This window comes from Arachis ipaensis, chromosome B4 (genome assembly GCF_059453495.1).
Source record: "Arachis ipaensis isolate K30076 ecotype BB chromosome B4, ASM5945349v1, whole genome shotgun sequence".
In the NCBI taxonomy this organism is placed as follows: Eukaryota; Viridiplantae; Streptophyta; class Magnoliopsida; order Fabales; family Fabaceae; genus Arachis; species Arachis ipaensis.
Genome location: NC_142439.1, coordinates 53,394,110 through 53,418,676, shown reverse-complemented (window position 1 = coordinate 53,418,676; position 24,567 = coordinate 53,394,110). Strand labels below are relative to the sequence as shown.

General features: G+C 39.1%; 2 protein-coding genes across 2 annotated transcripts; one reads left to right on the top strand and one right to left on the bottom strand.

Annotated features, from left to right (window-relative positions):
* The first annotated feature begins 2,044 nt into the window (after positions 1-2,044).
* On the top strand, positions 2,045-3,812 carry LOC148567595 (uncharacterized). Its single transcript, XM_088485547.1, has 3 exons — positions 2,045-2,804; positions 2,877-3,286; positions 3,351-3,812. The coding sequence occupies exons 1-3, from the start codon at positions 2,045-2,047 to the stop codon at positions 3,810-3,812; spliced, it is 1,632 nt and encodes a 543-aa protein (XP_088341673.1).
* A 439-nt stretch (positions 3,813-4,251) lies between these two features.
* On the bottom strand, positions 4,252-9,219 carry LOC148567594 (uncharacterized). Its single transcript, XM_088484580.1, has 3 exons — positions 6,946-9,219; positions 5,596-6,684; positions 4,252-5,328 (listed from the first exon to the last, which is right to left on the bottom strand). The coding sequence occupies exons 1-3, from the start codon at positions 9,217-9,219 to the stop codon at positions 4,252-4,254; spliced, it is 4,440 nt and encodes a 1,479-aa protein (XP_088340706.1).
* Between the last annotated feature and the right edge of the window lie 15,348 nt (positions 9,220-24,567).

Genomic DNA, 24,567 nt, shown 5'->3' with positions numbered 1-24,567 from the left:
GTTGAACTGGGGGCTCACTCAGTAACCCACTTAACCGAGTTATAACTCATTACAAAAGCTCAACCTGCTTCATTAAAAAACTTTCCTCAGGCTAAGCTTGGGGGCTGTGATATGGTCACCATTAATACGAGCTATAACTCGGCCCCATAACCGTTACTGACCATCACCATAACTCGACATTTTGCCGTTATTGCTCGGCCCTTATGAGCTATAACTCGGTGGCGTTAATATTACCATAACCGACGTCCCAAACGGAAAGATAAAATCGGTTACGAAACCGATTTTATCACCTACAATGTAACGGACGAACATATTTCTATAAAAGGAAGGTAAAATGTCTTTTTTGGTATCTTTATCTTGAACTTAACACCATAACTGACTTAAGCATTGGAGTGCCTTTGCAGGTACAACCTACTCCCTTTGTATTACTCGTACCTTCATATCTACAACAAACATAAAGAGCTCAGACTCTGAGGAGCGGACGCCCAACCTCGCAGCACATAGCTCGGCTAACCTCGAGGAGTGGAAGCCGACCTATTTCCCAGGCAAGATCAGATGTAATTAAATAAAAAAAATAATTATAAAAAAATTAATTATATCATTAAGTTAAAAAAATAATTTAAATTTTTTTATCAATACAAATAATATTAATTATATATTTTTATTTATTATCTATAATATTTTAAATACCTAGCATTATTCTCAAATACCTTTTTCACAAGATAACATGATAACGAATTAGTGAGTTCCTTAATTATTTTGGGAGTATACTCATGCTGGCCGTTGTTAGTTCGGGTGTGCAAGTATATCCTGAAAAAAAAAAGAAAAAAAAAAAAACTTTAGCAACGTATATATGTACAGTTGACATTGTAGGTAATTTTAAGCTCGGATTATAGAGTAATTTTTAGTTTAGGCTAAAAACACTAATCACAGTCAATTCTAATTCTAATAGAGCGGGATTAAAAAATTACACTAACCTTAACCTACCACTACGAGTACCTATAAAAATGGATACGTGAAAGTACAAAAATGTTATCTACATTATAAAAAATTAGTTACTAAACACATAACATACACATAATGACATAAACTTCAACCAAATGTACTATTTCTCAATAATTTTAACAATCAAAATCAAATTACCTGGAAGGAAGCTTTCTGATCTTGCCTGGGAAATAGGTCGGCTTCCACTCCTCGAGGTTAGCCGAGCTATGTGCTGCGAGGTTGGGCGTCCGCTCCTCAGAGTCCGAGCTCTTTATGTTTGTTGTAGATATGAAGGTACGAGCAATACAAAGGGAGTAGGTTGTACCTGCAAAGGCACTCCAATGCTTAAGTCAGTTATGGTGTTAAGTTCAAGATAAAGATACCAAAAAAGACATTTTACCTTCCTTTTATAGAAATATGTTCGTCCGTTACATTGTAGGTGATAAAATCGGTTTCGTAACCGATTTTATCTTTCCGTTTGGGACGTCGGTTATGGTAATATTAACGCCACCGAGTTATAGCTCATAAGGGCCGAGCAATAACGGCAAAATGTCGAGTTATGGTGATGGTCAGTAACGGTTATGGGGCCGAGTTATAGCTCGTATTAATGGTGACCATATCACAGCCCCCAAGCTTAGCCTGAGGAAAGTTTTTTAATGAAGCAGGTTGAGCTTTTGTAATGAGTTATAACTCGGTTAAGTGGGTTACTGAGTGAGCCCCCAGTTCAACGTACTTCATTAAAGTAACTTCCCGTTTGCGCCACGTGGAAAATTGTGCGTGTTTTTTGTTCAGGAGAGAGAAGGAGTGGGTTCTTCATTAATGTTTTGATGGTTTCCAATGCTTCTTTCGTCGTTTGATGTGACTGAGGGGGTTTTGATATTTGGAACGTTTTTTGGTTGTGATTAATTGTTTTTGCTGATTGGAATTTTGAGCGTTTTTGGTTTTCTGCTTCTTGTCTGGAGAATGAGCAAGAGAGGTATGGTCACGTTTGTCTTCTTCTAATTCGTTTCTTCTCTCAACTCTTTGTATTTCTTGGTTGCATGTTTGTTTACTGTTTCTAATGGGGTTTGAGAAGGAGAAGAAAGGTGAAATAGATTGGTCTTATGACTGGGTAGGGGATGACGTGAGGTCTCGGGTGTCATTGTTCTGTGATGAAGCTGCTGTTAAGGAAGTAGATGCTAGTAGGGTGGTGAGGCGGAACTCTGGGGTTGGGGTTGAGTTGCTCCCCTGTAGTGTTAATGATAGGGTTTATCACCGGGGTAGAGACTTTGAATTTTTCTATATGCACAGCTGTGTTCTTGAGGAGTTGAGAGTTAGATTACCTTTCACTGATTTCGAATGTCAGGTGTTGAGGCAGTTAAACTGTGCTCCGTCGCAGCTTCATCCCAATGGGTGGGCGTTTCTCCGTTCGTATGAAATTTTAATGGAGTTTCTGGAAGTGGTGCCGTCTGTTGACCTTTTCTTTTCTTTATTTCAAGCCAAAGGGGTGTGGAAAGGTGGTTGGATAAACTTCAATAGCACCCCTGGTTTTGGCATTTTCAAATTGTACAAATCCTCTTTTAAAGATTTTAAAGAGATGTATTTAAAGGTTAGTGCTTTGGAAAAAGATTTTCCGTTTTTCGTGGATGAAAATCTGGCTGAGAAGTTCCCATTGTATTGGTGCTCGGAACCTCAGAATATACTCGGTCCTGAGGTTATTTCTCCGAGGAACGTTTGTGTGATTGAGTTTCTTGTTGAAAATATCGGTCGGGGAGACTTAATTTCAATGTATGAGCTTCTGAAGTGGGAGGAGGATAAAGATGCTGTGGTAGCCTATTTGGGTGAGTCATAGGGTTTTTATAAGGTGTTTATTGCTTCTTGTCGTGTGTCTGATGTGTTTGTTGTTTTCACAGGTGGTAAATATCCTGGTGTTTCAGCTGCGTCTTTGAGGACGCGTTTCAAAAATAAGAATCTGGAGAAAGAGGTATCGTCGTCTAATGCTGAGAAAGTTGCTGGTGTCGGCGAGGTTACGCAGCCTCGTCAAGGTCGGAGGAAGGTGATTGCGAAGAAGAGGAAGAAGTCCGACCTTGTTGATTTGTCGGATGATTCTGACGATAAGGAGATAGGGGTTCCTCTTGAAGAGATACAGGCTTTTATGGGCAATCAAAAAAGGCTTCATGAAATTTCGGAACAAAGTGAGGCATTTTCGGTGTGGGGAAAGGAGTATCCCTATATGGCTGTGGTGGATGAGTATTGTCAGTCGTCGGCTGACGTTACTCTTGCAAAGGAAGTCGGGGACATGGCTGTTGGGCAGTATATGCAGGTAATGATTTTATTGGTTTTTCTTTACTCTTCTTTTTGGGAGTCTTATGAGTTTATTTCTTTAGGTTGTTGGTCTTCGTCTTGCAAGTCTTGGGCGTAGCCAAGAGTTGAAAAATAAGAGGGTTTCTGCAGAGAAAGGAGAGGTTTCTGTTTTGAAGGAGGAGTTGGTGAAGAGTAAGAGTGTTGCTGCTGAGCTTCAAGCTCGTTTGACTGAGACCGAGAAGTTGTTGAAGGAGACTAAAGAAAGTTATTCTAGAGATGTGGAAGATTTGAAGAAAAAGGAAAGTGATCTGGTGAACATACAAACTCGTTTGATTGAGGTTACTGCTCAATTTAAGGAGATGGAGAAGAAAAAGGCGGATGAGATATTAGATTCTTTTGTTGAAGGTTTTGAAAGGGCGAGGTTGCAGGTTAAGTTTTTGGTTCCAGATGCCGATCTTTCTGGTATGGATCCTGGAAAGATAGTTCGAGATGGTCAACTGATCGAAGATGATGGCGATGCAGAAGATGAAGCCGATAATGTTTAGTGTGTTCTGTTAGAAACGTGTTTGAATTTATTTTGCATATGTGATAGTTAGCTTGTTTTGTTTGAACTTTGTTGAATTTGACTTGTTTGAATTTTGAATGTGATGCTTTTTATAAAAGCTGTTTGATATTTGCCGGAAAATGTTCCGAGCTTATTGCTATCTTTGTTGCTGTGGTTATCTGATGATGGCAGGTTGTAGCTTAGACATATATTAGGCTTTGTCTGAGCTGTATTTGATAGGGTTATATTTGATCGACAATACTAGTCGTATAGTTATTTGATAAAGAAGATGATATTTGTCTCCTATATATTCGGAGTTTTTATGAACCTTTTGAATACAAAGGTGCAGGTAGGCTAGCCTCGTTAAAACCTCTCCAAGCAAAACCCTTTGGGATAAAATCTTGGCAGTAGGAAAAAGAGTACAAGCCTGTCCCTGTCTTTTAACTATAAAATTTCTTTAAGGAAGACACATTCCATGTACTAGGCATGAGTTTACCATCTAATGATTCTAGCTTGTATGCTCCTTGACCGAGTACGTTTGATACTCGGTATGGACCGTCCCAATTGGCTGCGAGCTTTCCATGTGTTGGTGGTTTCCGAGCAGTTTCGGTCTTGCGGAGGACTAAGTCTCCTTTGACGAATGATCTGCTTTTGACCGACTTGTTGTACTGTCGAGCAATTACTTGCTGCGCCGCGCGTTGCTTCAAGGCGGCGATGTCTCTGATTTCTTCAATGATGTCGAGCTCGGATTTCCGAGCTTCGTCTTGGTTGTCCATGTAAGTTCGGATTGAGTTCTGGGAGATCTCTAGGGGGATCATGGCTTCCGATCCATATACCAGTCTGAATGGCGTTTCTTTTGTTGATGTTTGTGGGGTGGTGTTGTATCCCCAAAGGACTTCAGGTATTAGTTCGGCCCAGAGTCCTTTGGCGTCATCTAGTTTCTTTTTTAGTGCATGCAGGATGACCTTATTTGCAGCCTCAGCTAGTCCGTTCATTTGAGGGTGTTCAACGGAGGCGAAGTGTTGGTTTATTTTGAGATTCTGCAAGAAAGATTGAAACTTTTGGTCGGCAAACTGGCCCGGTGCCGTAGGAAACGGCCCGAGTATATCCAAACCCCATTGGTTAAATGGCCAGCTGATTTCTGAATGATGCATTTGCTCGGCAGGTATGTGTATCAATGGTGCGTGTCTTTGGCAATTCTGGCATGTCCTGATTTTTTGTTGGCTGTCCTGTTTCAATGTCGGCCAGAAGAATCCAGCTCGGAGGATTTTTGATGCTAGGCTCCGAGCTCCTGTATGTGTGCCACAGATTCCTTCATGTGCTTCTGCTAATGCTATGTCAGCTTCTGGCTTGTTGAGGCATTTTAGTAGGGGGCGAGTATATCCACGTCGATATAATGTTCCGTTGAGTGTTGTGAAGGAGGATGCTTGCCGTCGGAACTTTTTATCGTTCTCGACCCCTTCTGGTATATTACCTGTTTGTAAATAGTGTATAAAGTCTTCCCTCCAATCTTTTACCTGTGTAACACTTAACACATTTGTCAGAGTAACAGTGGGTGATGTTATTGTGAATTGTTGCAGTGTGGATAACTCGGATTGTGTGCTGCCGAGCTTTGATAAGATATCTGCCCTTTGATTTTGTTCGCGTGGTATATGTTCTATTTCAAATTTGACAAATTTTTTTAATAATTTTTTGACTAATAGCAGGTATTTAGAGAGTAGAGGATCTTTTACCTGGAAAAGGTCGTTTACCTGCTGTACTACTAACAAAGAATCACAATATACCTTGATCGTCGAGATTTGGAGATCTAAACAGAGTCGGAGTCCAGCGAGCAGTGCTTCATACTCGGATTGGTTATTGCTGGCTTTGAAAGCTAAGTGTATTGAGTGTTCAAGTATGAATCCGTCCTCGGCTTCCAGGCGTATTCCTGCTCCACAACCCCCATTATTGGAAGATCCATCCACATATAAGATCCATTGTTTTGCATGATCTTCCTCAGATGGTGTAGTAAACTCGGCGATGAAATCTGCTAAAAATTGTGACTTGATCGGTCCTCTGGATTGGTATCTGATATCGAACTCAGACAGTTCGACTGCCCACTTTATGAGTCGTCCTGCGATTTCTGGTTTGTGTAACACTTGTCTTAGTGGGTGATCTGTTCTGACGTAGATAACGTGGCTCTGGAAGTAAGGTCGGAGACGTCGTGCCGAGAATATTAGTGCCAGTGCGAGCTTCTCAATCCTTGGGTAATTGAGCTCGGCATGTTGGAGAGTTTTGCTGACGAAGTATATCGGATGTTGCACTTTGTTTCTCTCTGATACAAGGGCCGAGCTTATCGCCCAATCAGTGACTGACAGATATAGAAATAAGTCCTCCCCTTGTAGGGGTTTTTGTAAAATTGGCGGTTGTGAGAGAGTTGTTTTTAATTTGGAAAATGCTTTCTCACAATCGTCGTTCCATTCAAATCTGTTTTTCTTTTTAATTGTTTGGAAAAAAGGAATAGAAGTTGAAGCTAAACAGGGAACAAATCTGGAAAGTGCGGCAAGGCGTCCTGTGAGACGCTGAACTTCTTTTACTGTTTTGGGGCTGGCCATGTCCAACACTGCTCGGCATTTGTTTGGGTTTGCCTCTATTCCCCTGCACGTTAGTAAAAAACCTAAAAACTTACCCCCTTGAACGGCGAAGGCACATTTCTCGGGGTTGAGGCGCATGTTGTACTGGCGGATCTGGCCAAATATTTCTGTAAGGTCGCTGATGTGATTATGTCCGGTTTTTGTTTTGGCGACCATATCATCGACATAAACTTCGATGTTTCTGCCGATTTGTTTGGCGAACACTTTATCCATAAGGCGTTGATAAGTTGCACCTGCGTTCTTTAATCCAAATGGCATAACTTTATAACAATAGTTACCGAAATCAGTGATAAAAGCTGTTTTATCTTTATCGGAGGGGTGCATGAGTATTTGATTATACCCTGAATACGCATCCATAAAACTTAAAGTAGCGTAACTTGATGCATTGTCTACTAAAGAGTCTATGGATGGTAGGGGGTAAGAATCCTTGGGGCATGCCTTGTTTAAATCGGTGAAATCGACGCACATGCGCCACTTACCGTTTTGTTTCCTTACCATTACCACATTGGCTAGCCATGTAGTGAATCTGATCTCTTTGATAAATTCAGCGTTGATGAGTTTTTGTGTTTCTTCTAGTGACGCTCTCCTCTTTTCTTCGCCGAGTTTTCGTTTCTTCTGCTGTACTGGTCGGACTGCCGAGTTTATTGCTAGTTTATGAGTGATAATTTGTGGATCAATGCCGGGCATGTCTGCAGGTTTCCAGGCAAAAAGCTCGGCGTTTTCTTGTAGAAACGTTTTTATGGCCTGTAACTCAGTTGGGTTGATTGATGTACCTACATATGTAAATTTTTTAGGGTCATTATTAAAATACACTTTTTGCAGGTCATCGGATGGTTTTGGTCGCTCGAGAAAATCGGCTCTTGGGTCGAGGTCAGCTAGTGTGTCCTCGTTTTGCTTGAGTTCGACATTGTTGACTTGTTGTGTTGAGCGGTTTTGGAACTTCATGCTGGTGTTATAACACTGTCGGGCCTCTTTATGATCTCCATGGATTGTTGCAACCTGATCATCCTGCAATGGAAACTTTACACAGAGATGGACGGTAGAGACAATGGCGCCGAACTTATTTAAAAAAGGTCGGCCAAGGATAAGGTTATATGGACTGAAACAGTCAACTGCTAGATATTGAATATCATTAGTTTTTGAAAGAGGATGCTCACCCAGTGTGGTTTGTAACCACACTGAACCGAGTATTGGAACGCGTTCTCCCGAGAATCCGACTAAGTCTCCTCCTGTGGACTGTAGCATGTTGTCGCTGAGCTTCATCTTTTGAAATGTTGAGTAAAACAGAACATCGGCACTGCTTCCGGGATCCAAGAGTACTTTTTTCACTAATAGATCCCCTAGCTGGAGGGTGATTACCACAGGGTCGTCCAAATTTTGTATGTTGGAGTTAAAGTCGGCCTGTGTGAAGGTGACCTCTGGTTGTGAGTTATTGATTGCTGTATCTTGCTTTGGTCCTTCTACTGAGCATATTGCTCTGAATGACCTTTTCCTTGCTGAGTTTGAGTATCCCCCACTTGCGTATCCTCCTGAAATACAATTGATTATACCTCGTGGTCTTTCATATTGGTTTGAGGATGCCTTCTCTTTTCCTCGGTGTTGTTCAGAGAGGTCGTTTGTTGTGGAACTGGGGCCACGTTTTTGGATGTGACCACCAATGTATTTTTCTAGGTGGCCTTGTCTTGCTAGTCGTTCTAAGAGATCTTTGGCGACCACACAATCATCGGTATTGTGGCCGTGTTTTTGGTGGAAAGCGCAGTACTTTGATTTGTCTACATGCCTTGCATCCTGGTATGTGCCGGCCTTTCTTGGTGGCTTGATTAATTTGGAGTTCAAGATCTCCTTGATTATGTCTTCCCTTTTAGTGTTAAACTGCGTATAAGAATCAAATCGAGGTGTTAGTTTAAAACTTTTCTTAGTGGTTGAGTTCTTATCTTCTTCGCGGAAGTGTGACTTGTCAGATTTCCGAGCTTGTCGGAGTTCCTCGATGTCAATTTGTCCTTTTGCTTTCTCTCGAAATTCTGCTAGAGTCTTCGGTTTTGCCACTGCGATCGTCTCCTGGAATTTCCCGGGTCGGAGGCCGCTTTTAATTGCATGCAGATGGACCTCGGGGTGGAGATCTGGTATGCTGATTGCGATTTTGGTAAAACGAGTCATATAGTCCTTTAGGCTTTCGTTTGGTCCTTGCTTGATGGTGTTCAGGTAATCAGAGTCGTGCAAGTATATTGCAGATCCGGCGAAATGTTCTTCAAATAACTTCGCCAGCTGATGAAAGCGTGAAATGGAACCTGCAGGCAAAGCACACAACCAATCAAGTGCAGGACCGTCTAAATAATTCGGAAAACAACGACATAAGACTGTATCTGATGCACCATTGACGATCATTATTGATCGGAATTTCTTTATGAACTTCCTCGGATCTCCGAGTCCATCATAAGGCGTGAGGGTCAACGGCAGAGTGAACCTCTTCGGCAGTTCGAAGTTCATTACTTCTTCTGTAAAGGGGCCTACAAGGTCCTCGGATTCTTCTTTCTCGTCATCGGGCTGCTGCTCTTCATGTTGAGCGGTTTCCGAAACATGAGTCGGTTGGGATTGATGTTCCTCGTCTTCCGCCTGTTGGCGGTGAGCATCATTGTGTTCAATCCGAGCATGATTTAGTTCAGCAATTTGAGCAGACATTATTTGGTTTTCGTCAGCCATCCGTTGATTAGCTTGTTGTAGCTCAGCTACCATTCGCATGAGTTCGGACAGTGACGGAGGCGGTACGTCAGCCATTGATGCAGATGGAAGTGATGGGACCAAAAGAAAAAATATGATTTCCTCGGCCCCACGGTGGGCGCCAATTGATCTTGCCTGGGAAATAGGTCGGCTTCCACTCCTCGAGGTTAGCCGAGCTATGTGCTGCGAGGTTGGGCGTCCGCTCCTCAGAGTCCGAGCTCTTTATGTTTGTTGTAGATATGAAGGTACGAGCAATACAAAGGGAGTAGGTTGTACCTGCAAAGGCACTCCAATGCTTAAGTCAGTTATGGTGTTAAGTTCAAGATAAAGATACCAAAAAAGACATTTTACCTTCCTTTTATAGAAATATGTTCGTCCGTTACATTGTAGGTGATAAAATCGGTTTCGTAACCGATTTTATCTTTCCGTTTGGGACGTCGGTTATGGTAATATTAACGCCACCGAGTTATAGCTCATAAGGGCCGAGCAATAACGGCAAAATGTCGAGTTATGGTGATGGTCAGTAACGGTTATGGGGCCGAGTTATAGCTCGTATTAATGGTGACCATATCACTTTCATATCTAAAAATGTTTTATCAAATTATTTCAGGAGTTACTTGAAATTAGATTGCTTTTGGGTCGGGACATGAGGTCTAGACTTCTTTTAAAGCAGCGTCTGACTTGTATCGTTGCCGAGATGTCGCCGTCCGAATTCTTTGTGAGGAGTTGAGAGTGGTACCTACAAGAGACTCCAATACTTAACTTAGCAAGGACTTTAAGTAGATTGGGACTTGAATATACCTGAGGGTATCAATGTATTTATAAAATAGATAACCATCATTTTGGAGTACTTCCACCTTTGTTGGTGGATAACCGTTCCCTTTATCTTTGGAATTTGTTAGAATCTATCTTCTAGGTGAGATAGAGATAGTAGGAGAGATTTGGGGAGGCAGTTACTTATTTAGATAAGTAAGACTGGATCTCCTTGTCGCATCCGACCTCTTAAGAGGTCGGGTAAGTGGAAGAGGCCACTGTTGGTGGGCCTTTATCCTTAATGGTCCTGGCTTTATTTTGGGTCAGGGTATGAATAGTATCCCTGTTTGAGTCTGAGCTTTCATGAGGTCGGACTCAAGAATTTGTGGTTCCAGTTTCCTTAGTTGGGTATGCCGCCTTTATGAGGTCGGGTACTCGACATGTTTCAAAATTTTGAAATGTTGCTACTTGATGACGTGGCGCACATTACACGGTTGTTTCACTTGGGCTTCGTGCGTGGCATCAAAGGTGGGCTGTGAAATGTCTTTTTTTTCCCCTTGCCCTTATAAATCCTTCATCTCTTTCCTCTTCCTTCTTTTCCATTTATAAAAACGTTTATTTTGCTTGGTTACTTGCTTCCTTCTTTCACTTTCTTCGTTCTTCATCCATAACTGTGTTCCAGTTCAAGATTTCTCCATCTTGAATCTTTTAAAGGTTTTGTTTGTATTTTGGAGAGGAACGTTCGTGATTATTGCTATTTGACGTGCCCTTCTATTTTCTCGTTTCATCAAGGTTGGTGCTTTTGCCCATTTTTTTTTGTTTTCTATTTTTGATTTGCTCTAGGTAGTACTTGTATTTCCTTGTTTTGAATGACACTTTGAATAGTGATTTGAATTGTTGTTGGTAATGGAGACTTTTGTATTTCCTTTGCTGCTTGTTGTATCTTGAAGCTATTTGAAACTGTCGCTGCTTGAGATTGTTGTTGTGTACTATAATTGTATTGTCCCTAAATGGTGTCGCTTTTTCTTGTTTGAAAGTGATGCCATTTCGATATTTTGGGTTTCTTTGTTGAAAAACTATTTTTGAAATCGATGTTTTTGTTCTATTGATAGAAAGTCCGACTTCCTTTTTTTGGTGTACGACTTCTTTTGTGATGATTTCTTTATTTGTTGTATTTGTCTTGATCTGTTATTCACAATATGTCTACCAAAGTTCCCTCTCACCTGACTTCGGTAGATATTTCTGTTCTTACTCCCGTCCCTGTTATTGATAGAGTATGCTGAGACCTTTCGTAGGCACCATAAGTTGTGTGAAAAACGGGAGGATGAGAGGAACTATAAAATAGTGGTTGTTGATTCCAAGGAAAAGGTGTGTTTTTCCCCACTTGATAGGTCGGAATGCCCTTTCTTTTATGCCTATGATTGCTTTTTCACTAATCTAGATGTTAGGCTACCTTTTTTCAATTTTGAAATCAATGTCCTCTGTGCTTGCAACGTCGCTCCTATAACACCCTAACATTCATAACTTCTCAACTTATCTCAATCCAAACCAGCCCTCAATTTAGACTTTATTCATATTTCCATTTCAACAAACAACACCGCATTTATTACTCACAATTACTATACAACCAGCAGCAACTATAACCATATCATCATCAATAACAAATTCACAATTAACAAATACACATATAACTCATTTAATCACCCAATTCTTTACAGCACCTTTAAATATACCAAAATTCAGTTTCAGCATGCTCAGACATGCTCACATTCACTAACAATTTTCAACCACATTGGTGCACGAATTCCCACACTTCATACAACTGTACCAGCAAGTGCACTGGATCGTCCAAGTAATACCTGAGCGAGTCAGGGGCGTTCCCACGAGGATTGTGGTTTGAAGCGAGTTATAGTTATCTTGCAGGTCTTAGTCAGGCGGATAGAAGAGTTGTTGGATTTGTGAGATTTAAACTAGGTTGACATGTTTAATTGAAAAAAAAAAAGGAATAAAGAAAAAGGGTATAAAATACTTTGTGAATTTGAATGTAAATAGTGATAAGAAGATGGTTAAAGCTTGGAGATGCTTTGTCCTTCTGGATTAACTCTGATATTACTGTCTTCTTCAATTGTGAATGATTTCTTCAATGGCAGGCTATATGTGATCAACGTCATATGGTTGCGGTCGCCAATCTCCTCCAGATCTGAACCCCAGGGTTAGTACGGATCCATTCTGATTGAGGGTGAAGCTCCTGCAGTCCATTCTTCTTAATGATCCTACTTAAAATGTCACAAACAAGGTCGGATCCTCCGGATTAGAGAATGCTGTGCCTTTGGATTCTAGCCTCTACCACAGAGACCCTAATCTCCCTATACTTCGGCTGAACTGGTGTCTCGAGAAGTCTCCAATGAAGTCGTGGATTAACCGTCTTAGAGATGTATAATCAAGCCCGCGGTTCGATGCTTTCCAGTCACGTATTCACACGAACCCAAGAAGAACACGGGTTGTTGTCAGGCACGCGGTCTTAGTATGAAGAACAGAGCTGATTGTCACAAATCATCCCATTCATCAAGTTGAAGAACGAATATACATCTTAGAATTGAATCAAACACGGATTGAAGAGAAACAGTAATACTTTTATTAATTCATAGAATTCAGCAGGGCTCCTCCCCTCAACCTAGGAGGTTTAGAAACCCATACTGATATGAAAACACAATGATACCGGAAATTATGGCATCCTCTTTAATGAGAGGTGTAAAAGTCTTTAAATACTAAACTAATGACTAAAGATTACATTAAGAAGTGTAAAATAGTATTTTTAGTGCTAAAATCCACTTCTGGAGGCCCATTTGGTGAGTGTTTGGGTTGAGCTTGATTGAGATCCACGTGCTAGGAGGTTTCTAGGGCGTTGAACACTGGCTAGGGGGTCCTCTTTGGGTGTTTGGACGCTGATCTCCTTGTTTGGCACTGGACGCCTAGAATGAGGCAGGAGGCGGGCGTTGGACGCTAGTTTTAGGCCTTCTAATCTGAAGTAAAGTATGGACTATTATACATTGCTGGAAATCTCTGGAAGTCAGCTTTCCATAGCCATTGAGAACGCTCCTTTTGGATTTTTGTAGCTCCAAAAAGTTCTTACGAGTGCAGGGAGGTCAGATCCGGACAGCATCTGCAGTGCTTTCTCTGTCTCTGAATCAGATTTTTGTTAACTTTTGCTCCAGCTCCTCAATTTCAGCCAGAAAATACCTGAAATTGTATAAAAACACACAAACTCAAAGTAGAATCCAAAAATGTGATTTTTTCACTAAAACCTACGAAAACTTAATAAAACTTGAACAAAACATGCTAAAAATTATATGAAAAGGATGCCAAAAAGCATATAAAATATCCGCTCATCACAATGCCAAACATAGAATGTTGCTTGTCCTCAAGAAACTAAAAACATAGTAGGATAAAAAGAAGAGTACGATACAATAAATCTCAGAGTTTCCAATGAAGCTCAGTTTCAATTAGATGAGCGGGACTTAGTAGCTTTTTGCTTCTGAATGGTTTTGGCATCTCACTATCCGTTGAAACTCAGAATGGTTGGTCTCTTTAGAAATTTAGAATCTAGATGATATTATTGACTCTCCTAGTTTAGTTCTTTTTTATTCTTGAACACAGCTTTCAGAGTCTTGGACGTGACCCTAAGCACTTTTTTTTTCCAATATTACCACCGGATACATAAATGCCATAGACACTTTAACTAGGTGAACCTTTTCAGATTGTGATTCAACTTTGCTAGAATCCCCAGATAGACGTGTCTAGAGTTCTTAAGCACACTCTTTTTGCTTTGGACCACGACTTTAACTGCTCATTCTCAAACTTTTCACTTGACACCTTCACACCACAAGCATATGGTTAGGGACAACTTGGTTGAGCCACTTAGGCCAGAATTTGATTCCTGGTAGGCCCTCCTAACCATTGATGGTCAAAGTCTTGGATCCTTTTACCCTTGCCTTTTGGTTTAAAGGGTTATTGGCTTTTTGCTCTTGCCTTTTGGTTTAAAGAGCTATTGACTTTTTTTGCTTTTTCTTATTTTTTTCTATTTAATTTTTTTTTGCCATTTTATTATTTTTTTTGCATGCATATAATTTTTTTCTTTTATTGCAACATGCTTTTTCTTTTATTATTTTTGCTCCTTTTTCTTACTTCAAGAATCAATTTTTAGATTTTTTGGATTACCAATAATACTTTTCCTTTTTCATCATTCTTTCAGGAGCCAACATTTTAAAATTTCCAACTTCAAATATGCACTATTTATTCATACATTCAGAAAACAAAAGCAATGCCACCACATCAAGATAATTGAACTATTCTTATGATAAACTTGAAATTCATGTAGCTCTCAATTTTTTTCAAATAAAATTTTCTTTTTAAGCAAGGTGAAAGATATATGGAACATTTTATAACTTTAAGACATAGATGTTCATGCAACATGAATAAGAGAACAGAAAACATAACAGAAAATAGAAAAAAATAACATAAGAAAGGGGATTAAGAGAACGAATCCAAACTTAGGAGTGGTAGAAGTCAAAAAGCAAAGGTTTTGCAACACCAAACTTAGGAGTTTTTCTTGTCCTCGAGCAAATATGAACAATGGGGAAGGATAGGGTAGAAGAGGGTGGTGTAGGTGGAGATTCTGTGGGACCTACAGGTCTTGAGAGGCTAAGGCAATTGAATTCCCTGCCCTCTATATAGGCGTTGAACGCCCAACTGCTACACCATGGCTGGCATTCAACGCCAGCTTGTTACTCCCTAGAGGGCGTTGAACGCCCACTCTAGCTCCTTGTCTAGCATTCAACGCCAGTAAGGTTTCTACTCCAGGGTGTTCTATTTCCAGCTCTGATTGTTTCTGTTTCTGTTCTAACTACTGCACATGATCACAGACATTAAAAAGCAAGGGAAAACTCTAAAAATAAACTAAAATAAAAATAAACAAAAGAATAAGAATAGAAATACTCTACTTATGGTTGGGTTGCCTCCTAACAAGTGCTTCTTTAATGTCATTAGATTGACGGATGGCCCCTTTCAAGGAGGAAGATATTCATAGAGAAATAAATCCTTACTCCTTACTGGGAGCGTCCTTCATGTGCTCTCATGGATTAGCATAAGACGCTCAAGAGACAGGATCTTGTTCACCGCCTGAGGCAAGGTTGGGCTTGCAGCAATATGCTGGTGTCCCTTTTTGCCACTTCCTTCTTCCATGGTGAATACCACGATGAGATAAGTGAATACTACCATCTTCCATGGTGAAAAGCCTTCAGTAGGGATATTTTTGTTTTTCTAGCCCCTAGGCATCTTCCTTTTGGGGCCTTCCTCCTTTGTGGATAGTGTACATCCAATACCAAACTTACGTTTGGTCTTAGGAGGGAATTGGTTTTATCCAAGGGAGGAGGCTTGAATGCTGAATTCTTTATGCAAGTGCCCCCCTTGTCTAGCGTTCAACGCCAGTAAGGTTTCTACTCCAGGGTGTTCTATTTCCAGCTCTGATTGTTTCTGTTTCTGTTCTAACTACTGCACATGATCACAAACATTAAAAAGCAAGGGAAAACTCTAAAAATAAACTAAAATAAAAATAAACAAAAGAATAAGAACAGAAATACTCTACTTATGGTTGGGTTGCCTCCCAACAAGTACTTCTTTAATGTCATTAAATTGACGGATGGCCCCTTTCAAGGAGGAAGATATTCATAGAGGAATAAATCCTTACTCCTTACTGGGAGCGTCCTTCCTGTGCTCTCATGGATTAGCATAAGACGCTTAAGAGACAGGATCTTGTTCACCGCCTGAGGCAAGGTTGGGCTTGCAGCAATATGCTGGTGTCCCTTTTTGCCACTTCCCTCTTCCATGGTGAATACCACGATGAGATAAGTGAATACTACCATCTTCCATGGTGAAAAGCCTTCAGTAGGGATATTTTTATTTTTCTAGCCCCTAGGCATCTTCCTTTTGGGGCCTTCCTCCTTTGTGGATAGTGTACATCCAATAACAAACTTACGTTTGGTCTTAGGAGGGAATTGGTTTTATCCAAGGGAGGAGGCTTGAATGCTGAATTCTTTATGCAAGTGCCCCCCTTGTCAGGGGATAATAGAGCGTCAAGAACCTTGAACACCATCCAGTCCTTATTCAAGGTAATCCTTATTTCTTGTACCTCTTGGATTCCCAGCTTCTTCATCATAGATGAAGGTATCGGATTTAAACTTAAGCCAAGATCATACAGGGCTTTGTCAAAAGTGAGCTTTGCAGTAGTCCATAGGATCTGAAAGCTCCTTGGATCTGACATCTTCCTTGGCAGCTCATTCTGAATTAGGATACTATACTTCTCAATAAATACCTCTATTTCATCTCCCCATAGGTCATTCTTTTCAAAAAGAATGTCTTTTAGACAGGCCGTATAGGGGGTCCTTTTTCCCAATACCTTTCCAACAGAGATATCGAGTTGCAGCTCCTTAAGGGCTGCTAGGAAATGAGCCAACTGCTCATCTACCGGTTCTTTCTACACGCCTAGGAAAGGCAACTCTTGAGGCTCTTTCACCTCTGCAAGGACGAGCTCTGTGGTAATCACATGCTCCTCTTGCACGCCCCGAGAAGAATCAACTTGAGGTTCTTTCTCTTCTGTAGGGTCGTGCTCAATAGCAGTCTCAGGATCCTTCTGGTCTGTGATTGCCTTCAGTCCCTCAGTAGCAGAATCCTAAGGTTCAGCCTTTTTGGTGAAGACTACTGTCTCACCTTCTTTTAAGGTCTCCTTACCAGAGAGCATTAGGCTTTCTGTGAGGGCCCTATAGGGATGCACTTCCTCAAACAACTCAGTAAAAGGAATATTACCCTACTCAGGTGTCCACTGGTCATAGGTGTGAGTGTCTCCTTGAGGGTGGTCACCACTCATAGCACTAGGAGCAGTATAAACCTCAGCAGGAGATGTGGCTACAATCTCCATATTTAGAACTTCTGTCCTGACTAGGGTCTCCACACAGGAGTGTAAGTGCTAGCTATTGACAGCCAGCTCAATAAGCCCATTTGCCTCTTTATGTGTCTCTATAAGGTCCAGAGAACCGCCAGCAAAGTGATCTATTGTCTCTCTAGCCATCTTAGAGATAACTTCATAGAAGATGATTGTCTTGCCCTATCCAGACAACATTTGGGGAGGGAAATTTCTAAACATCAACTTGTACCTCTCCCAACCATCACAGAGGGATTCGCTTTCCTTCTGCCTAAAGGTTTGGACATTTGTCACTAGCTTCGCTAGTCTCTGTGAGGGAGAGAACCTGTTCAGAAATTGGTTAACAACTTTATCCCAAGTGTTCACACTTCCTCTAAGTTTAATATGCCACCATACATTTGCTTGATCATTCAGAGCAAATGGGAAGAGTTTTAGTCTGGGGACTTCAGGGTCAACTCCATTGGCTTCTACAGTGTCACAGAACTGCAGAAAGTCAGAGATGAATATACTAGGGCCTTTTTGTGAGTGTCCATGAAACTGGCACTTTTGTCGTAATAGCAGGATCTGATCTAGGTTGACCTTAAATTCATCTGAGTCAATAGGAGTGTCAAATGAATAAGAACCCAGAGGTCTCCTAATTCGTATATTCCCCTTTAGATCCATAGTGACTTCAGTGTTCCTGCATACATAAATAAGAAAAAGAAAACAAGGAAGAAGAAGAACGGGAACTCTATGTCAAAGAATAGAGAACTCCCTATGAGATGTGAAGAAGAACGAAGAATGAGAATAGAGAGAAGAGAAGAAGAATTCGAATATTAGGAGTAGAGAGATAAACAAGAATTAAAATATTTTTTTTTGTTTTATTTATTTATGTAATTCGAAAATAAAGTTTAATGAATTAAAAAGAATTGAAAATTAATTAATGAATTTTCGAAAAAGAAGATAGAGAAAGAGAGGAGGGATTTTTGAAAATTAGGAGAGAGAAGAATTAGTTAGGAAGTTTTGAAAAAGAAGAGAGAGAAGATAAGTAACTAATTAGGAAAAGATTTGAAAATAAGATAAGATAGAAGATTAGAAAAGATTTGAATTTAAAAATATTTGAAAAAGTCAACAAGATAAGATAAGAATTGAAAATATTTAAAAAATATTTAATTTTAAAATTTAAAAGAAGATAAGATAGAAAAGATAAGATAAGTTGAGTAAGAAAGATAAGATAAGGAAGTTAAGAAAAGATAATTTTTAAATAAAAAAGATTTAAAATTTAAATTTTAAATTTGAAAATTAAAATTTGAATTTTAAATTTTAAAATTTGAATTTTGAATTTTGAATTTAAAGATTTAAATTTTGAAATTTTAAATTTTGAATTTTTGAATTTGAAACAAGATAAGATAAAGATTTGAAAAAAATTTGATTTTTGAAAATGTTTGATTTTTGAAATTTGAAATTTGAATTTTAAATTTTGAATTTTGAAATCGAATTATAAAATAAGATAAGATTTTTGAATTTTGAATTTTAATTTGTTTGAATTTTAAAGAAAGATAAAAAGATAAGATAAGATTTTGAAAAAGATATGATTTTTGAAAAGATTCGATTTTGAAATTTGAAAACTAAGATAAGATAAGATAATAATTTAAAATTAAAATCTGAATTTTCAATGTAGTTTTCAAAATTTTAATTAAAATAAAGATAGAAAAGATATATTTTTTATTTTTGAATTTAACGAAGAAACAAAAAAACAACAAAAAGACACCGAACTTAAAATTTTTAGACCTAAGGGGACCTAGTGTGCGAAAATTAACAAGAAAAACACAAAGAGACACCAAACTTAAAAATTTTAAGATCAAAACAAAAAGAAAAATAAGAATACTTTGAAGACCAAGAAGAACAGCAAGAACAAAACTCAAAGAATTCAAAGAACAGAAGAATATGCAAAAGACACCAAACTTAAAATTTTTGAAAACCAAGACACAATTTTTTGAAAATTCAACGAAAAGACACAAGAAGATACCAAACTTAAAGATTGACACAAGAATCAAACAAAAGAAACTATTTTTGAAAATTTTTAAAAAGAAAGACTCAAAAATTTCGAAAATTTCAACAAGAACAAAAGCAAAAGACTCAAACCAAAAACAAAGATTAAACAAATAAAAGAAAAAAGTTTTTTGAAAAAGTTTTTAATTTTTTTTGAAAAAGAAGAAAAATAAAATAAAATAAAAGACTCTAACAAAATTAAAGACAATATCTGATCTAGGGAACAAGATAATCCGTCAGTTGTCCAAACTCGAACAATCCCCGACAACGGCGTAAAAAACTTGGTGTACGAATCCCACACTTCGTACAACTGTACCAGCAAGTGCACTGGGTTGTCCAAGTAATACCTGAGCAAGTCAGGGTCGATCCCACAAGGATTGTGGTTTGAAGCAAGCTATAGCTATCTTGCAGGTCTTTGTCAGGTGGATAGAAGAGTTGTTGGATTTGTGAGATCTAAACTAGGTTGACATGTTTAATTGCAAAAAAAAAAAGGAATAAAGAAAAAGGGTATAAAATGCTTTGTGAATTTGAATGTAAATAGTGATAAGAAGATGGTTAAGGCTTGGAGATGCTTTGTCCTTCTAGATTAACTCTGGTATTACTGTCTTCTTCAATTGTGAATAATTTCTTCTATGGCATGCTGTATGTGATCAACCCCGTATGGTCACGGTCGCCAATCTCTTCCAGATCTGAACCCCAGGATTAGTGTGAATCCATTCTGATTGAGGGTGAAGTTCTGCAGTCCATTCTCCTTAATGATCCTAGTCAAAATGCCACAAACAAGGTTGGATCTTCCGGATCAAAAAATGTTGCGCCTTTGGATTCTAGCCTCTACCAGAGAGACCCTAATCTCCCTGTACTTTGGTTGAACTGGTGTCTCAAGAAGTTCCCAACGAAGTCGTGGATTAACCGTCTAAGAAATGTATAATCAAGCTGGCAGCTCGATGCTTTCCAGTCACGTATTCATACGAACCCAAGAAGAACACGGATGGTTGTCAGGCACGCGGTCTTACTATGAAGAACGGAGCTGATTGTCATGGATCATCCCATTCATCAAGTTGAAGAATGAATATGCATCTTAGAATTGAATCAAACACAGATTGAAGAGAAACAGTAATACTTTTATTAATTCAAAGAACTTAACAGGGCTCCTCCCCTCAACCTAGGAGGTTTAGAAACTCATACTAATATGAAACCACAATGATACCCGAAATTATGGCATCCTCTTTAATGAGAGGTGAAAAAGTATTTAAATACTAAACTAATGACTAAAGATTACATTAAGAAGGGTAAAACAGTGTTTTTAGTGCTAAAATCCACTTCTAGGGCCCACTTGGTGAGTGTTTGGGCTGAGCTTGATTGAGATCCACATTCTAGGAGGCCTCTAGGGCGTTGAACGTTGGCTAAGGGGTCCTCTTTGGGCGTTTGGACGCTGGTCTCCTCCTTTAGGCGCTGGACGCCTGGAATGGGGTAAGAGGCTGGCGTTGGATGCCAAGTTTGGGCCTTCTAATCTAAAGCAAAGTATAGACTATTAACCATTGCTGGAAAGCTCTGGAAGTCAGCTTAGCCATTGTGAATGCTCCATTTGACTTCTGTAGCTCCAGAAAATCTCTTTCGAGTGTAGGGAGGTCAGATCAGGACAGCATCTGCAGTACTTTCTCTGTCTCTGAATCAGACTTTTGCTAACTTTTGCTCCAACTCCTCAATTTCAAACAAAAAATACCTGAAATTGCATAAAAATACACAAACTCAAAGTAGAATCCAAAAATGTGATTCTTGCACTAAAACCTAGGAAAACTTAATAAAACTTGAACAAAACAGCCTAAAAACTATATGAAATGGATGCCAAAAAGCGTATAAGATATCTGTTCATCACACACCAATTCTCATTAATTGATCATGTATAGCATTTTAAAATATTTGTAATTATTTAGTAATCTTTTTGGCATTCTTAAATTAAAAACTGTTGATTTTTAAAATAAAATCCCCTACCTCAACTCGTCGAAACTCACAAAACCTAAATGGATTAAAACCCCTTTTTCTCGCGTCCTTCAATAGCCGCCGCTTCGGACCATTTCCAAGGCAACAAAAACGACTTTAAACACGACATGCAAGCACCGATACTCAACCCTGTGACAAATAACGCTGCAAAACCTCAGCCACATTGATAAACCCCAATTTTGTAGTTTATCTTGTGTTGATTTTAGGAAATTTTGTCAACTTTTTTCACATTTATGCAATGAAATAGCATGGTTTTGTGAATTTTTCCTAATTTGTGCTTAAGAGCAAAAACATGCTTTTTGGGCCTTTAAATCGCTAATTTTAATTCACTTTAATTTCATTCGATGCCTGATATGTTTGTTAAGTGATTTCAGATTTAGAAAGCAAAGATTGGGTTGAAGGAATGAAGAAAAAGCATCCAAAAATAGAGAATTCATGAAGAAATGAGGACTTTCTGAACCCAAGGCCACGCGTACGTGTCATCCATGCGTACGCATGAGAAGGAGATTCGCCAGCGACGCGCACGCGTCACCCACGCACACGTGTCGAAGAGGAAGTTGCCAGCGATGTGTATACGTGACCCATGCGTGCGCGTGACAAGTGGCACGTGACTTCACTAAAGGCAAAACGCTAGGGGCGATTTTTGAGCTCAAGGAGGCCCAAATCCAACTCATTTCTAATGCTTTTGAACCCAAGGATTACAAGGGATTGGGGGGAGAAGCCATTAGTGGAGTTTTACATCATATTGTAGGTTAGAATTCTAGAGAGAGAAGCTCTTCCTTCTCTCTAGAATTTAGGGTAGTTTAGGTTTAATTTCCTTAGATCCAACTTTTAATTCTTGTTTTGATTTAGTTTTCCCTTTTAATTTCTTGTTGTTACATCTTTGCTCTTCTAGTTCTTGTTGTTAATTTCCTTTATTTTGTTGTTTTTATGTTCACACACCCTTGTTGATTTCATTTTCCTTTTAATGCAATTTTATATTTTCATGTCTCTTTATGTTTATCTTCATTGCTAGTGTTGATTTCTTGCTTGTATTATTTATGGGTTTTATTAATTCTTGTATTTTATGATCTTTACTTTTATTTCACTCCAGGTGTTTGTTAAAATGCTTTCACTAGTTTTAGAGTAGTTTTCTTTACTCTTGGCCTAGACTAAGAGAATTGAGTGACCTTGAGATATTGGGTCTCAATGAATTGGTGATTTGAGAATCCTTGGTGGTCAATTTGATACCCATTGACACCAACCCACTACTAATCTAATTAGTAAGTAGGTTGGGACTTATGGGTTGATGTTGATCAAGCCTATTTGACGTACTTCAAGCTTAGGAGTAGATATTGTATGTAAAACCCGGTTAATTAATGACTAATTAACCCATAGATGATAATTTATTCTAGAAAGCCAAAAATAGAAGAGATTAAAACAAGAATTTCGATACCAATTTTAAAGAAATCGGCCTAAGATTGCACCGAACGGGCTAAACCGGACCAACCGGACCCATATTGAGCCCTTGACCCAACCAAACTAAACCTAAAACCCTAAAAGCAGCACTCTCTCTCCTCTCTAAACCCTCAAACATACTAGAAATGCGATGAGAAAGGGAAGAACACTCTTCCAAGGTTCTAACCCTCACTTGATCTTCAAACCACCATAACTTTTGATCCGGAGCTCCGATTTCCGCACCGCTTGCGGCCATGCATTCATCGTGATGCGCTCTACAAAACCCACTACTTTGTTCTTGAGGTAAGTCACGATTTTAGTTCAGTTCCTCAGCCCTTAAATTCAAATTTTTGGAGAAAAATATTGAGATTTTGGGCTCTTTGATGTTATAGGATCTAACTAGCTTGAAGGAGAGGATTAATGTTGTCTCCTTGATCCTTGAGTGTGGTAAGATTCTCAACGCTAGTGGAATTTGTGGATTTATGATGTTTGGGTATTGAGTTGTTGTGTTTGGATGTGATAATTATGGTTTAGGATGTGTGTATATGTATGTTGGAGCTTGATTGAGGTTTTGGAAAGTTTAGAAAAGGGCTTTGGTGTGATAAAAATCTGTTCTTGGAGGTGTTGAAGCCTTGAGAGCTTGTGGAAAAGTGATTTGGAAGTGCTCCGGGTTGAGCGGGGAAATCGGCTACGGTATGGTCTCGGTTTCTTGTATCTAAAATGTAGTGTGGTGTGAAAACTTAAGCTAGAGGCTCTAAGATAGGAATTGAATTGTTGATGTTATTAAATGGTTAAGACATATTGCGTGATCATATATGTGATTATGAATATTGATGTTTTGATGGTATGATACATGAGAGATATATGCATGGTTTTGATATATGCTTGATAATTGATTGAGGTTGAATTGTGGGTGAAAGCATATTGATGATGAGGATGATATTGATTATATGTAATGATGGTTGATTGGAAATGGTGTTGGTGGAAATTGGGATGAGGAAGAATATATGACATGGAAATGTGTTTGAAATTGTGTTATTTGATTGAGATGGGTTAAAATGGTGGGATGGTGGTTTGTGAATTTGATAAAAATGTTAATGTATGAGTTGAGGAGGCTTGAGGTTGATTTTTGGCATGTTTTGGTTGATCTTGAAAAGGGTTGAAATTGGTTTGTTTTGAAAATGGCACTTTGTGATTTTGTATGTGATGAACGGATATTTTATACGCTTTTTGGGGTTAATTTCATGTAGTTTTTAGTATATTTTCATTAGTTTCTAGGAAAATTCATATTTCTAGAATTTACTATGAGTTTGTGTGCTTTTCTATAATTTCAGGTATTTTCTTGCTGAAATTGAGGGAGCTGAGCAAAAATCTGATTCGGGCTGAAAAAGGATTGCTGATGTTGTTGGATTCTGACCTCTCTGCGCTCGGAATGGATTTTATGGAGCTACAGGAGTCCAATTGGAGCGCTTCCAATTTCGTTGGAAAGTAGACATCAAGGGCTTTCCAGAAATATATAATAGTCCATACTTTTCTCAAGGATAGATGACGTAAACTGGCGTTCAACACCAGTTCCATGTTGCAGTCTGGCGTCCAGCGCCAGAAACAGGTTACAAGTTGGAGTTCAACGCCAGAAACAGGTTACAACCTGGAGTTGAACGCCCAAAACAGCCTAGGCACGTGAGAAGCTTTAGTCTCAGCCCCAGCACACACCAAGTGGGCCCCAGAAGTGGATTTCTACACTATCTATCATAGTTTACTCATTTTCTGTAAACCTAGGTTACTAGTTTAGTATTTAAACAACTTTTAGAGATTTATTTTGTATCTCATGATATTTTAGATCTGAAATTTGTACCTTTTGGCAGTATGAGTCTCTAAATCCCATTGTTGGGGGTGAGGAGCTCTGCAGCGTCTCGATGAATTAATGCAATTACTTCTATTTTCCATTCAAACATGCGTGTTCCTATCTAAGATATTCATTCGCGCTTAATTATGGAGAAGGTGATGATCCGTGACACTCATCACCTTCCTCAACCCATGAACGTGTGCATGACAACCACCTCCATTCTATATTAGATTGAATGAGTATCTCTTAGATTCCATAATCAGAATCTTCGTGGTATAAGCTAGAATTGATGGCGTCATTCAGGAGAATCCGGAAAGTCTAAACCTTGTCTGTGGTATTCCGAGTAGGAGTCTGGGATTGG